This window comes from Hoplias malabaricus, chromosome 1, assembly GCF_029633855.1.
Source record: "Hoplias malabaricus isolate fHopMal1 chromosome 1, fHopMal1.hap1, whole genome shotgun sequence".
In the NCBI taxonomy this organism is placed as follows: domain Eukaryota; kingdom Metazoa; phylum Chordata; class Actinopteri; order Characiformes; family Erythrinidae; genus Hoplias; species Hoplias malabaricus.
The window spans coordinates 49377399-49392800 of NC_089800.1; the positions used below are offsets into that span (position 1 = coordinate 49377399).

At 40.9% G+C, this 15402-nt stretch overlaps 1 protein-coding gene across 1 annotated transcript in view; it reads right to left on the minus strand.

Moving 5' to 3' along the window:
• zgc:153184 (uncharacterized protein LOC751652 homolog) overlaps nt 1–14681 on the minus strand; it is a 28575-nt gene extending 13894 nt beyond the window's left edge. The window contains exon 1 of the mRNA XM_066678815.1: nt 14526–14681. Coding sequence (XP_066534912.1) covers nt 14526–14531 — 6 coding nt within the window. The 5' untranslated portion in view covers nt 14532–14681. The remainder of the gene's footprint in view (nt 1–14525) is intronic.
• Nucleotides 14682–15402: the final 721 nt, after the last annotated feature.

A 15402-nucleotide genomic window follows, 5' to 3' on the forward strand; every position in this document is an offset into this window, starting at 1 on the left:
CTCACTCAGATTTACCTGGATTTTGCACTAGGGGCTGACAGGTTAAAGTCCAGGACAAATGTTGCAGACATTTGCTTTCACACATACGGCTCCTCTGGGTACAAGTCTGCAAAATTTCTGTGTTACCATGCATTTGAGAAAGAAGCTATACTCACATTTAGGGACAGCTCCACACAGGGGGGTGTTAATGTGCTGTGGATCCATAACACTTTGTGTTGTAGTTAGCATTACAGCAGTAGATTTTGTCTATTTCCTTTTCACATACAACCACAATTGAAATAAATCAGATAAATGCACTGTTGTTTCTTGCCTTTGCAAAGTAGTTTGTTTTATGAGAGGAAATTATTTTGCTGCATAAATGTTTCCTTCAATGGAAGAGTGCAATTCTTAATTTAGTGTATCCACAATGTTATGGTGCTGCTTTACCCCAGGTCCAGACTTAGAACTTAAAAATAACTCTACTTCTGCGTTCCATACAATTATTGTAATAAGCCTGGGATTTTACGGGGCCTTTTCAAGTTAGAGACTAAATATCAAATACATTCTCCTCTCCTAAAAGACATAAAGTTCTTATATTGCACTTGAATCTTATTCACTGCAGTCTAACACATCATGAACATAGCCTTCAGTTGTCACAGCTCACAGAACTAAGAAATACACAAACACAGTCTTTGTCAAACCATGATTATCATCGGCAGCGTGGTCACAATACTATGCACTCAAGGCTGAAAGTTGAAGATTGCACTTTGAAAGAGTGCAATTTTTAAATCACAAGATCTGAGAATTTATTTCTAGCTTATACTCTCTCAGTAAAAAAGGTACAGTAGAGGTATATCATTGTCACTAAAGATACAAACAGTGCAAATGTATCTTTAAAGGTACAACTGTGGTTTTTACATCCATTTGTGTTCTCTAAAGGTACATTACATTCTCTTCTCCAGAAGGAGAGGTGATTATTTCTAATCTTTCATTATTCATTCATTCATTCATTATCTGTAACCCTTATCCAGTTCAGGGTCACGGTGGGTCCATGGCCTACCTGGAATCAATGGGCGCAAGACGGGAATACACCCTGGAGGGGGCGCCAGTCCTTCACAGGGCAACACACACACACACACACACACACATACGGACACTTTTGAGTCACCAATCCACCTACCAACGTGTGGTTTTGGACCGTGGGTGAAAACCTGAGCACCCGGAGGAAACCCGAGCACCCGGAGAAAACCCACGCAGACACAGAGAGAACACACCAACTCCTCACAGACAGTCACCCGGAGGAAACCCATGCGGACACAGGGAGAACACACCACACTCCTAACAGACAGTCACCCGGAGGAAACCCACGCGGACACAGGGAGAACACACCACACTCCTAACAGACAGTCACACGGAGGAAACCCACGCAGACACAGAGAGAACACACCACACTTCTCACAGACAGTCACCAGGAGGAAACCCACGCGGACACAGGGAGAACACACCACACTCCTAACTGACAGTCACCCGGAGGAAACCCACGCAGACACAGGGAGAACACACCACACTCCTAACAGAAAGTTACCCGGAGGAAACCCAAGCAGACACAGGGAGAACACACCACACTCCTCACAGACAGTCACCCGGAGGAAACCCACGCAGACACAGGGAGAACACACCACACTCCTCACAGACAGTCACCTGGAGGAAACCCACGCGGACACAGGGAGAACACACCACACTCCTCACAGATAGTCACCCGGAGGAAACCCATGCAGACACAGGGAGAACACACCACACTCCTCACAGACAGTCACCAGGAGGAAACCCACACGGACACAGGGAGAACACACCACACTCCTAACAGACAGTCACCCGGAGGAAACCCACGCAGACACGGGGAGAACACACCACACTCCTTAATCAACTTAATCAACACACATTAATCAACTGTGTAAAATATATAATATAAATCTTGCAGATTAAATGGGGCGTATGAATCAACAAAATGTTTAAATCTTCAATTAATATAGAATATTGTACCATATTGTTCCCTAAAAAAATATACTGAATATGTAGCCTTTAGCGTACCACAACACTGACAGTAATAGGTACTACCACGGTGGCAGTTTTTCTGAGACTGTACATAACACACATATATGACGCTGTCTTAACATGTCTAAAGTAAGAAAATTTAAGTCAATAACAGTTGGTTCATGAACTGTGTGTTGATGTGTTAGACCAATCAGAAGCAATCATTCACCCATGTGCTGTGACATCAACATCACAAAAAATGATGTGAAAGTGTAGCATGTTATTCTCTTTTCTATAAGTTAACAAAGATCCCTGGGGTTTATCTAGTTCAGGGTCGCAGTGGGTCAGGAGCCTACCCGGAGTCACTGGGCGCAAGGCAAGAACACATCCTGGAAGGGGCACCTTTCCTTCGCAGGGCAACTCACAATAAAAACATTTACAATTAACTCACACACTCACACCTACGGACACTTTTGAGTTGCCAATCCACCTACCAACGTGTGTTTTGGACTGTGGGAGGAAACATGCATTAGTCAAAACACCACAAAGAGCAAACAACACAATTCACACTTAAACACAATTCACATGTAAACAGCCCTGTTCAGAACGACTGGTTTCCAATGTCTTTTCCTTTAAATAATACTATTCCACTATGAAAAATATAAATCACACTTTCTACAGAAAAGTCACCACAATTCACCTATAACATAATCCTAATATGGCCAATCCAGGTCCTCTCCTGCTGTGGGAAAATAAGGCGAAGGTGATGAATCTCAAAAGGAAATCCATTGTTGCAAAGGAAGGAGGTGAAGGTAGACATGAGGAAGAAGAAGTGCTAGTATTAGCCATCCCAGTGGAGTCTGGTTCGGAGTAGAAATCAAGCTACTCACTGATGTTTATGTTCATTTAAAGCGTGGAGGATTAAAGCTAGAGGATTTTGGGTCTAAGCCGAGTCTCGCTGCCAAGTAGTGACTCTATAAAACAGCAACCAGCTCCAACTCTTAGAAAAACTAGAAGAGACTGTGCTAGCCCTCTATGTCTCTTCAGATTTTTCCAGGAAAACATGATGTGTTTTAAATCACATCATCACTTTTCCACTGGAATCACAAGACTCTTCATTCATTCAACTGTTAGTGTATTTTAAAGTTCCTCCAGTTTTTCCCTTTCACTTTTCTTCTTTGCAACGAATCAAATAATGATGTGAGTTTAATTTCAGTGTGATTCTCAAGGTATGAAAGAAGCAGAAGGGCACTGTGGGACACACTAATGATACGTATTTACAGACAGAGCCAAGCAAATGCTCTGTCGTATTTCTTGTTTATTTAGAGGAGATAAATCCTTGGATTAATCAAAATGATTGAATGCTTAAAAAGTAAACAGTCTTTCAGTTTTGATGGGAAACTATGGAGACAATTATCAACTGAGATTTTTTTTACAGGTGTGCTGAAAGGAATCAGGGATCATAATATCTACTACACAAACATGGTCATTTTTTGGCTAACCAAAATGACCAAACAACCTAAACACATCTGCATAACATTATCAACAGGTTTGTAATATGTAATGCCTACATGTTCATGTCTGACATGACTGTACTTTACTTATATAATGTGGTTTTATTGTTTGTTGTTGGTTTTTAAAATTCTTTTTACTTTAATGTCATAAAGCAGGTCAAAGGGATTCCGATGTCTGGTTCTCATCAACATCACTCTGAACACTTCTGATTTTTCTGTGTGTTCAGAGTGCACCCTGATGTAAGATCATTATGATGTAATTCTGAACATGTCTTCATGTAATTATAATCATACACAAGATAAGATGTAATATATCCTATGCCAACTCATTAGAGCATGTAGTAAAACTCATACCTCATTCTGTTGCCTGTGGAAAATAAATTACACGCCTTGTTGCCGTCAAAACGAATGCTCATATCTCAAAAATGACTCATTTATAGGAAAAGGAAATATACTGATCTAAATGCACATTCACGTAACAAGACTGTGGATCATGGGTTTGATCACAAAACACAAAGGGCATTTCTTATTTCTAAGCATATTTTGGTGATGCCTTGCGCCCAGTGATTCCGGGTAGGCTCCGGACCCACCACAACTCTGAACTGGATAAGCGGTTACAGAAAGACAATGAAGAGTTTGGTCATTATAAAGATCAGAAACATAGACCATGACCTGCACATATGCCTCTCCTATTCCTCTGTACCATGAAATATGGAAGACCAAGGCATGTTCTGGCAAATTCACTGAAATGTCAGGCAATCATGGCCTGCACAGATAGCCCTCAAATTTCTCTCATCATTAATGCATGGAGACAGGATGGGGCCGAGCACCCTAGAGTGCTCTGAAAAGGTCCAGACATGCACTTACACACATTCCATGCGTAAAGCAGTGCATAAAGGACCACTCCAGATGCAGAGAGATGTAAAAGTCATAAGACATAAAGCTTCCCCTCACTGCTTACATTTCAGGCATGTAATGTCCTCCACTTCCCCCTCCCGTTTCTGGGTTAATGTGCTGCTGCAGGATTACTGAGTTCAGACCTTTCTGATTAATCTAAAACCTTCAGGGTCATCAGGAGAAGTTCTGGACTGTTGTTCTGGTGGTCAATGTAGAAGGTATATTTTAGGATGGCTTTGGTGAGATGATGAATCAGCTTGATTTCATTTAAAAAGATCAGTATCCTGCTGGTGAGATAAAGACAGCTTCTTCTGCAGTTTTTGGATAATCCTCAAACATTAGTTGCTGGGTGAATGTAGTTTTTCTACTGTAATCATTCTCTTTTAGGAGCCTATGAACTCCATGCCTATAATTCCAGTTAACCTCTAAAAAATCTAACTCCTACATGATGCCCCTAAGCCTAACATGATAACACAAATCCTAGAATAATAACACTAATCATAGCAAAAAAAAACCCTAATCATATCACAATGAACATTACCCCAGAATTATCAACATAACACTTGCCAGATAACAACTGTAATCCTATCCGAATGTATCTTATCATAACTGAAACCCTATCGTAATAACTCAATCCTAGCATAGCCCTGGAATGACAAGCCTAAAGCTTTGTAACATTAACGTTAGCATTACAAACCTAACCCTAGTATGATAACCCTAACCCTAGCATGATAACCCCAAAGCTAGCATGATAACACTAACCCTAGCATTATAACCCTAACCCTAGCATGATAACCCCAAAGTTAGCATTATAACCCTAACCCTAGCATTATAGCCCTAACATCATGAATCCTTACTCTGATAGATAGCAGTCTGTGAGGGTGAGCGCTATCATTTGCTTTGTCCGTAATTTAATCACCAGATCCTTCAAGCAGTCGCTCATGCAAAGTTTCATAGTTCAGCATGATAATGTTTCAGTTTTACCCCTGATTAGCTCTAGCCATAGTACAAACACTGTAAGAGGAAGTGAGCCATTCTTCTCACCCAACAGAGCATGTAGTTTTTAAATCTGTACAGGACTGATATAATCTGAGCGTTTATCAGTGTGTAGTGCCTTCTGAAACTCTCATGTTTTCATTCCTCAGTTACAAAGAACAAACAGTCCCACTCCCATCAGCCACACCATAATGAAGCTGAAGCTAATGAGCAGCAGCCTGCTTAACTACATTATACATTGCCATGGGGAACCAATCACAGTTAGCAACAACAGACAGTGGCCATGTAAGTCATAAGGCTCTACCTAATCCCAGACGAGTACACTGTATGATCGTATCATTAGTGAACACATGCTCATCACATATACCTCCTAAAATTAAGGATATAAAGAGGTAATTTAACCACCTTCACTGTAGTTTGCAGTTCTTCTCCTGAGAAGACTATTCACAAGGAACATTTCTGAAAGGATTTGATAGCACCCGCCTTGCGCCCGATGATTCCAGGTAGGCTCTGGACCCCCCGCGACCCTAAATTGGATAAGCGGTTACAGATAATGGATGGATGGATGGATGGATTTGATAGCATACTGCAGCACATTAGATATCATTGTCCAGATGGGAACACCTTTGAGTAGCTGAATTCACTAATTATAAGAAGTGTCTACAAATGTTTGGACATACATTATATATGAAACAACTCCATTCCCTCTCCTGGCTTATGTCCAGTGATCCACCCAAATGCCTATCTCTCCATTTCTACTCCAAATATGGTCACCCTTGTTGTTTTACTTCAGATGGGTAGCAATCAGAATTGAGGAGTTACTGGCAGCCTATAAAAAGGCAAGGGAACTGAATAGCAGGCTTATGAAGCATAATAATAAAACTGTTTTGCATGTGGCCTATAGACACACTTTACACACCACACACAGGCACAGCAGACTTGAAAAGCCTTGTTAAATCACCCAGAAACACATAGTCAAAACGGAAACAGAATGGTTTCCGATTTTTAAAAATAAACATATTCTACCAATATTTTCAACATTTCTGCTTAACTGAATCTATCAGTGTCAAAATTGTTCACAGTGATGGTGACAGAAACCAGATGTTGAAAGCATTTAATGCCTCTAAAAGCTCTGTGACAGAAAGATATTACTTGATGCCAAATGTCTGAGGCATGAATTTATGACAGTGAGGGCCTGGAACACATTTCCTAAAATACCGTACATTAACGTGAGGGGGTAAAAACAGGGTACCTTAAGGAAAATAGTCACTACTGAAAATCGTTCAGATTAACCACCCTTTTAACATAACGTATAATCATCATCCATTTTTGACATTCTGACATGATCTCTGCCGTTATAAAGAAATGTACAGGAGGTCCTCGGAGTTACGATGTTTCATGGTTACGACTAGGGCTGCAACAACTAATCGATTAAATCGATTAAAATCGATTGTTAAAATAGTTGGCAACTAATTTAATAATCAATTAGTTGGGTCTAAGTTGTTATACACATAGGTACAGTTGCTACACGTGACGAACTCTGGAAGAAGGGTTTGAAAAATGGCGGAGGCGGTCACAGCAGAGGATAATGTTAGCACAAGCAGAGAGAAAAATGTAAGACCCAAGTCATCAAAAGTATGGGAACACTTTACATTAACGCCTTCAAGGAACAGCATTAGGTGCAAAATGTGCACAGCTGATCCCGCATGGCACGGCAGCACGACATTACTGCATGAGCATCTGAATAGGAAGCCTGTTGGAGCTATGTGTGAAAGAGATTCAGTATAGTAAGTTAATTCTACTTGTTCTCTCACTAAAATGTCACTAGAGCCTGCTAGAGTAGTTAAACGAGATGTCTCATTTTTAGTAAATGTATATCATTCTTGTATTTAGCGAGTTTTCCGTTCCACCTTAAATGTGGCGGCAGTTACATTCAGTAAAAAAAAAATCCAAACATTTTTTTAAAATAATATATTTAAAGCCTTTTTCAAGGTCTTTTCTGACTGGCATTGCGTGTTAGTGTTTGAGTATCACAGCCAAGTGTATATTACATTATAAGTGTATATTACATTACATACACTGTGTTAAATATTGATAAATATAAAATTAATGTAATGGTTGGGTTAATTCTTCATGTAAACACTAATTTTTAATAATGGTAAGTTGTGTGTTCCTTATAAAATTACAACATTAGTTCTCTAAAATCTTAAATATCTTAACCATATCTGCTCATATGTGTTAGTTGAATTTCCCTTTTATTCTCAGCACATGGCAGCATCACCCAATATCCATTTATGTAATTTCATTTTGCCTGCATTGTTGTCTGCATTTTAGATCAGTAGTTATTAACTTAAAAAAGGAGTATGTCCATATCTACACTTTCTTTCTCACCTCAGATAAAAACAGCCCAGCATTGCAGACTATGTTTTGAAGAAGATCTGCACACCACAGCAAGCAGCTGTTCTCACTGATGGTATCCTGAATATGTTAGTAACAGACAGGAAACCAAATTTGGCTTGTCTTCCTTTTTATCCGATTAATAATCAATTAATCGAAAAAATAATCGACAGATTAATCGATTATCAAAATAATCATTAGTTGCAGCCCTAGTTACGACACATCTCCCATTTACTATATAAAGCCTTGTTTCGACTTAAGTGGTTTTGCATCGTAAACGTCGTAACGCGAACTTCGTGTTTGGTGTGCGCGGCGGAAGAATACACAGTGACGCGGCTCGGGACCGAGGAGGATAGGTGTTAGGATAGGATAAGTGCTTACAGTATGTTATTTACGTACAGTACGTACGTATGTTCCGACTTACACCGAAAATCGGTTTACGACGCGACGTAAGAACGGACCAACGTCGTAAGTGGAGGACCCCCTGTACCCAGTATTTTCAGGTACATAAATGCTGATACTAACATAGAAACTAACAAGTTTATAAATGCTTATAAGTTCTAGTTGATAAACATGGGATTGTATCTAGCTGAATTAGACTAACAGAGAAATGTAACACTTGTTCATAGAGCGTCCACAACTAGTTTGTGTAGAACAAACCTATTCATTCTTTCATTCATTGTCCGTAAGCGCTTATCCAGTTCTGGGTTGCGATGGGTCCGGAGCCTATCCGTAATCACTGGGCGCAAGGAACACACACTGGAGCAGGTGGCAGTGCTTCACAGGGCAACATACACTCACACATTTACACCTACGGACACTTTTGAGTCACCAATCCACCTACCAACGTGTGTTTTTGGACCGTGGGAGGAAACCGGAGCACCCAGAGGAAACCCACACAGACACAGGGAGAATACACCAAACTCCTCACAGACAGTCACCCGGAGCGGAAATCGAGCCCACAACCTCCAGGTCCCTGGAGCTGTGTGACTGTGACATTACCTGCTGCACCTCTGTGCCACCTGTAGAACAAATTGTAGAAGAAGTTCTGTACTCTTATCAATATCAATAACTCATTCCTGGTTGGGTTAGCTCAGACAGACATTTATGGTCTAAGCTTACAGCTAAAGAATGAGGAAACTGAACTCATGATTACTTTCTGAAAGATCTGCATTGTCTGCTTTATTATTTTTTCAGATGTGCTCTCTCAAACTAGATCTGTTGACCTATAAAGAACAGAAGTGTTCACATCACATGGACTTTCTTCTACTGTCTGCAGTTTCCTTGCGGCGACTGCACTGACAGGAACCTAACAAACAACCATTTCCTTGAGGCTTTGCAGCATTTCCTAAAACCAGTTATGATGGTTCCTTCTTTCTTATTTATAATCAAAGAAAACGAGAAAAAAGTAGACTAATTTCTACAATGTGATTTGTTTTCCAATAAAAAAGAAAGCAAAGCATTTACAGTGTGCAGACACTCATAGAGTTATGATGTAAAAGTGACAGGCGAATATATTGTTAGAGGTAGAGCCATAAGACACTGTTTTCCTGTCTAAGCTGGGACATGAACCATTTTCTGTCATGTGGAAGTCACTGGTGGTACCCACTAACCTATATCAACCACGTTATGTAATGCGTGTCATAAATTCCATTCTACTGAGGATATAGTTGCCATAGAAACAAAGTATTAATACTGTTTTGCACAAAAATCTTGCCTCTCCTATATGGTAACTGTAAAGAGGTTTTATTCTGAGCAGTTTTGGGCCTTTTCCAATTCCAGTACCTGTCTTTCAGTTTCTTAATTATGGCAATGATTGTGTTGGTTTATTTAAATGTACAAAATCTTTGAGTTTGTAAATTTGATAAAGAATAACCACCTAATTATTCACGCTGGAAAACCATTAGAGGTCTTTCTTGGAGTAAAACAGGTGGCCTTCAGTCATTTCTGTTTTTCTCAGCTCAAAGTGTAACTAGGTAACTTACAATGACATTAAATTGCCACTGTAGGTGCTACACAGTGTAGTCTTTTTGCCACTGCCCTTACATCAAGTTACATAATAAATGTGCAGTTTATAAGCCTGGCACATTTATCTACTCTCCCATGTCTCCAATTACAATTTTTTTGCCAGTACTGCACAGTTTTACTTGTTCCAAATATGATAGACTCACGATACATACACACACATACACACACACACATACATACACACACATACACACACACAAGTGACTCCCCGACAACTCAGTATGGTGGCAATAGCCAAAACAGAACAAGTTCCATTTTTCTTTTTCTCTCTCTCTCTCTCTCTCTCTCTCTCTCTCTCTCTCTCTCTCTCTCTCTCTCTCACACACACACACACACACACACCAATCTGGTTAAATTAATGACCCCTCTCTACCTGTCTTTCATTTTCTGTCTGTTTTATCTAAGTATTGTCTACCTCCATTTCTCATTTCCCTCTTTTCTCTTTCCCTGTGTCTCTCACTATACAGAATTTTACTCTTGTCGACCTGTCTCTCCTTATATACTTTACTTGCCCCCCATTCATTCATTGTCTATCTTTCCTTCTGTGTTCTACTCTCAATATATTTCCTCCCTCCCTCTTATTATTGCTCCCCATTTCTCTTTGAATATCTCTTTTCTTCTGGTGGTCTTTCTGTCTTTCTCTCTCTCTCCAATCAATCCCTGCTCTTTCTTCCTTAAACCATTCATTTCCTTTTTTCTCTCTTTCTTTCCCTCTACTTTTTGTGTCAGTTTTCTCTTCTTGTCCCTTTTATATCTTTCTCTACCTTTATCTTCATCCATCACTGTATCACTCATTTTCTCTCCCTCCCTCTCTCTCTCTCTCTCTCTCTCTCTCTCTCTCTCTCTCTCTCTCCTCTACCTGTCACAAGACATTTTAAGCTGATATATGCATCATTTCTGTATTGTCTGACAGTATCAGCAGGGATGTGTTTATACTGAGTGGGCATTTCTGAGGGCAGCACAGAGACCAGCAGCATGTGCTGTGTGAGGAAGTGTGCTCACCGACTCAGAGCTAGAGCATTGAACTGGTTTTACACACGCAGCAGAAATGTGAACTTTCAGTCTGTGGGCTCACTCTTTTCCTCTTTCACATTCTCTTTCACTGAGCTGAGCACGAGCATTTCTTTCCAAGCATCTCACCTCCGGGCATAGAGCTCCACAACTAGAATAACTGACCATTACTCAGCTGTAGGATTTTAACAATAATGTAACAGACTCTTAAACATATTCTCATTTAATTATCTTCCATATTACTACAGCATATCATACTCCTCTAAGTACTATATGAAGGATTGGATCAGAATTTAAAGTTGAGGAGCAGTCCAATACATTCATTTCTTCATTGCCTGTAAGCACTTATCCAGTTCAGGGTCGCGGTGGGTCCAGAGCCTACCTGGAATCATTGGGTGCAAGGCGGGAACACACCCTGGAGGGGCGCCATTCCTTCACAAGGCAACACACACTCACACACATAGACAAGTTTGAATCACCAATCCACCTACCAACGTGTGTTTTTGCAGTGTGGGGGAAACCGGAGTACCTGGAGGAAACCCATGCAGACACAGGGAGAACACACCACACTCCTTACAGACAGTCACCCGGAGGAAACCCACGCAGACACAGGGAGAACACACCACACTCCTCACAGACAGTCACCCAGAGGAAACCCACGCAGACACGGGGAGAACACACCACGCTACTCACAGACAATCACCCGGAGGAAACCCACGCAGACACAGGAAGAACACACTACACTCCTCACAGACAGTCACCCGGAGGAAACCCACGCAGACACAGGGAGAACACACCACGCTCCTCACAGACAGTCACCCGGAGGAAACCCACACAGACACAGGGAGAACACACCACGCTCCTCACAGACAGTCACCCGGAGGAAACCCACACAGACACAGGGAGAACACACCACGCTCCTCACAGACAGTCACCCGGAGGAAACCCACGCAGACACAGGAAGAACACACTACACTCCTCACAGACAGTCACCCGGAGGAAACCCACGCAGACACAGGGAGAACACACCACACTCCTCACAGACAGTCACCCAGAGGAAACCCTTGCAGACACGGGGAGAACACACCACGCTCCTCACAGACAGTCACCCGGAGGAAACCCACACAGACACAGGGAGAACACACCACGCTCCTCACAGACAGTCACCCGGAGGAAACCCACACGGACACAGGGAGAACACACCACACTCCTCACAGACAGTCACCCGGAGGAAACCCACACGGACACAGGGAGAACACACCACACTCCTCATAGACAGTCACCTGGAGGAAACCCACACGGACACAGGGAGAACACACCACACTCCTCATAGACAGTAACCCGGAGGAAACCCACACGGACACAGGGAGAACACACCACACTCCTCACATAAAATCATCCTTGAACTTGAACCTGCTGCACCACAAAAGTATATATATTAAATTAATTGTTAAATGTATAACAATAAACACTTAATGTCTGAATTGCACTCTTTAATGTGAATTCCACTAATTTTGCGAAAGCAAGTGTGATGAAACACTCTTAATAAGCCGCATATGTGCTTAAGGCCAACATATTCCATATGCCAAGTCCTGACTTGAGGGGCAATATGGACCCCAGCATTGGGCTTTGAAGCAGTGGAACCATTTTCTGCAGTAATGAAACACTCTTCAGTACCTTTTACAGTGAGTCTGAGTGGTGTTTGTGATCCTGAACTAATCATCAACATCATATCCTGATGTCTTGAATATTCTGGTGTCTTCCATGAAATATTCCCAGCAATGTTTCACCAGTTAGAGTACTGCTTTTCTAGAAGAGTAGAAGCTACTGCAGCAAAGGCAGATCATCTTCATGGAATACCTTCCAGTGATTAAGCCCCTACACTGCCAGAATAAAAGACACAGTACAGGTATATCATTTTTCACTGAACGTACAAAGTGCAAATGTACCTTTAAAGGTACAGCAGTGGTTTTAAAATTCAGTTGTATTCCCTAAAGGTACATTACATTCTCTTCTCCAGAAGGAACAGTGAATATTTATAAGCTTTCCTTAGAGAAATTTTGAAATGGGTTCGAATCAACACAACTTAAAATCTACAATTAATACAGAATATTGTAAAGATGTTCCCTAACTAAAGTATTGAGCATCTACCCTTGAGGGCACCACCACAAAGTTTTTTCTGAGAGTTAAAGATGTAGAATTATATCATTAAGATTATACAAAGTCCAAGAATATTTTAAAGGTGGCTTAAATGTAATTACATATCTGTCTTCATTTAGTATGAGCAGAGATATGGATAAGCAGTTAGTCCCTATTTCCATATTAACTTTTCCCCCCACTGCTCACCTGCAGCTCAAAAGCCCCAGCCCACAAGTTGTGGGATTGGTCCCTAAGGTTTATGATGACAAAACCCTGGTTGTCTGAAATCACACAATTGAGACTTGGAAAACTGCCATTACAAAGCAGAGATACTCAGTCATACTGCTGACTTATATTTCACTCATGAGACATCTAGCACTAAAATAAAACAGGTTAACAAGGAAAAAAATAAAGATTTTCAATGAGGAAAAAGGGTGTTTAATTTCAGAAAACATATCCCTGACATCAAGTAGACAATGGATCACTTTTGTTCCACTGAGGGCAAAGTTGGAGGTCCACTAGTGTTTTACACAGTGTTTTGGCGGACCACTGGTGATTAAACAGAATTTTAGACAAAATACCACATTTTAGCACTTTTCCATTCACAGTACAATTTACATTTTTGTTACAGTTTGTTTTGTTATTCTTTATAAATAAGATTAGTAAATAATTATAATCAGCACAGTGTCAACATTTTTATCATTTAATCATTTAATATCAGGTTTATACTCATTATTATATCTCTCACAGTTGTTGGTAATATTTGTATTAGTGTGTTTTCCAGAATAAAAGTCTCTGTGAATGTAAATTCTGTGTGAGGAGATTATAAATGAGTTCTATCCTGTACAGGACAGTAATCTGAGTGGTCCGATGGTGGACCAGCAGTGGTCTACAGTCAGTGTTGCCAGCTTTTTTATGCCAGTGGACGGATATATGCTCACTGTCTGGGAATAAGAAGTGGATGTGCACTTTTGTACACAGTACATTTCTAAGTAAATGCACTAATTTAGGGGCATTAGCAACAGATTAAATATTTTTGAAAAATGCTGTGTGTACAACACTATGTTTAATCCAATAAGTGCAGATACAATCACTGTCGGTTTCTTCAGCCAAAGATACATTCATTTTAATAACGCTATTCAAATAAGTGGTAAAAAAAAAAATATATGTATTATAACTGTTTATGTGAACACTGCCAATCAAAGAAAATCGACAAGACTGGAAGTGTAATTCAGCCAGGGCTCAGAATCACATCATTTAAATGCAAACTTAACTGATGCTACGGATTTAACTTTCTGTTCTCAGTTTCCTCTCTATTTTTCAGACCAAAACGTGACTAGGTTGATTTCCTATACTTTTTCCCGACGCTACACCTTTGTTTTCGAGCTAAAATAAAAACGTTTTTTTGGTCTGTATCACAAACACGGCTTTAGTAAGTGGTAAAGTTCACTTTCACCATTTTACGTCATCGTAAACACCCATAAAACACGTAGTGAAGGAGAAAAGAGAAAGCGTGAAAGTGCTCTATACCTCCATACTGGCAGGCTGTGTCCGTCCCTCAACGTAAACTCTCCACGTACATGCGTCCAGCAGCTTGAGTAACAACCCTCACACTCTCTCTCACACACACACACACCTACTCTCTCTCTCTCTCTCACACACACACACACTGAACCGCTGCTCCTCTGAGGGGGATGTGAAGGAAGAGGCTTGCCCCGGGTCTGGGTGGATCACCGTTGCGCAATACATTCAGCGTCTGATGCTGAGATGGAGAGGACTGTGGATATTTGCAATAACCATTTGAAGTGAAACGCTCATAGGAGAGATTTAAAGCTGTATATTTGATTGCTGATGTTGGAACATAGAGCTCAGGCTTTGGTGTAGGACAGCAGCAGTTCTCAGACTTTTGTATTTTTGGAGGAAATATTACATCCAAATACACATCCAAACAGGAAAATTATTCTGGCCCAGGTCAGGCCCACATGCCACATTTCCATGGGCCCACTTGCCACATGGAATGACAGCACATGAGCAGACCATTCCTGCTTGATTTCTGAGGGCTGCACTAACGCCAAATTAGGGTAACAAGCAGTCAGTTGTTTAGCCACTTTTGGGTCACATCCACAGAAGTGGGCCAGATCTGTGCTGTGATATGTAGGCCACTTTTGATTAACCTGCTTTTAGCCAGAACCAAAATGAGCCAGCTGTGCCGAATCATATTTGCCAGAAGTGACCCAAATCCACTGGGGAAATTTATCAAAGATGATCATTGGTCATGAAAACATAAAAGCTGTGTCTGAAATGGCTCCCTATTCACTATTCTCCATATTTCTCATTATATACTGCACTATTCATTCATTCATTCATTATCTGTAACCCTTATCCAGTTCAGGGTTGCGGTGGGTCT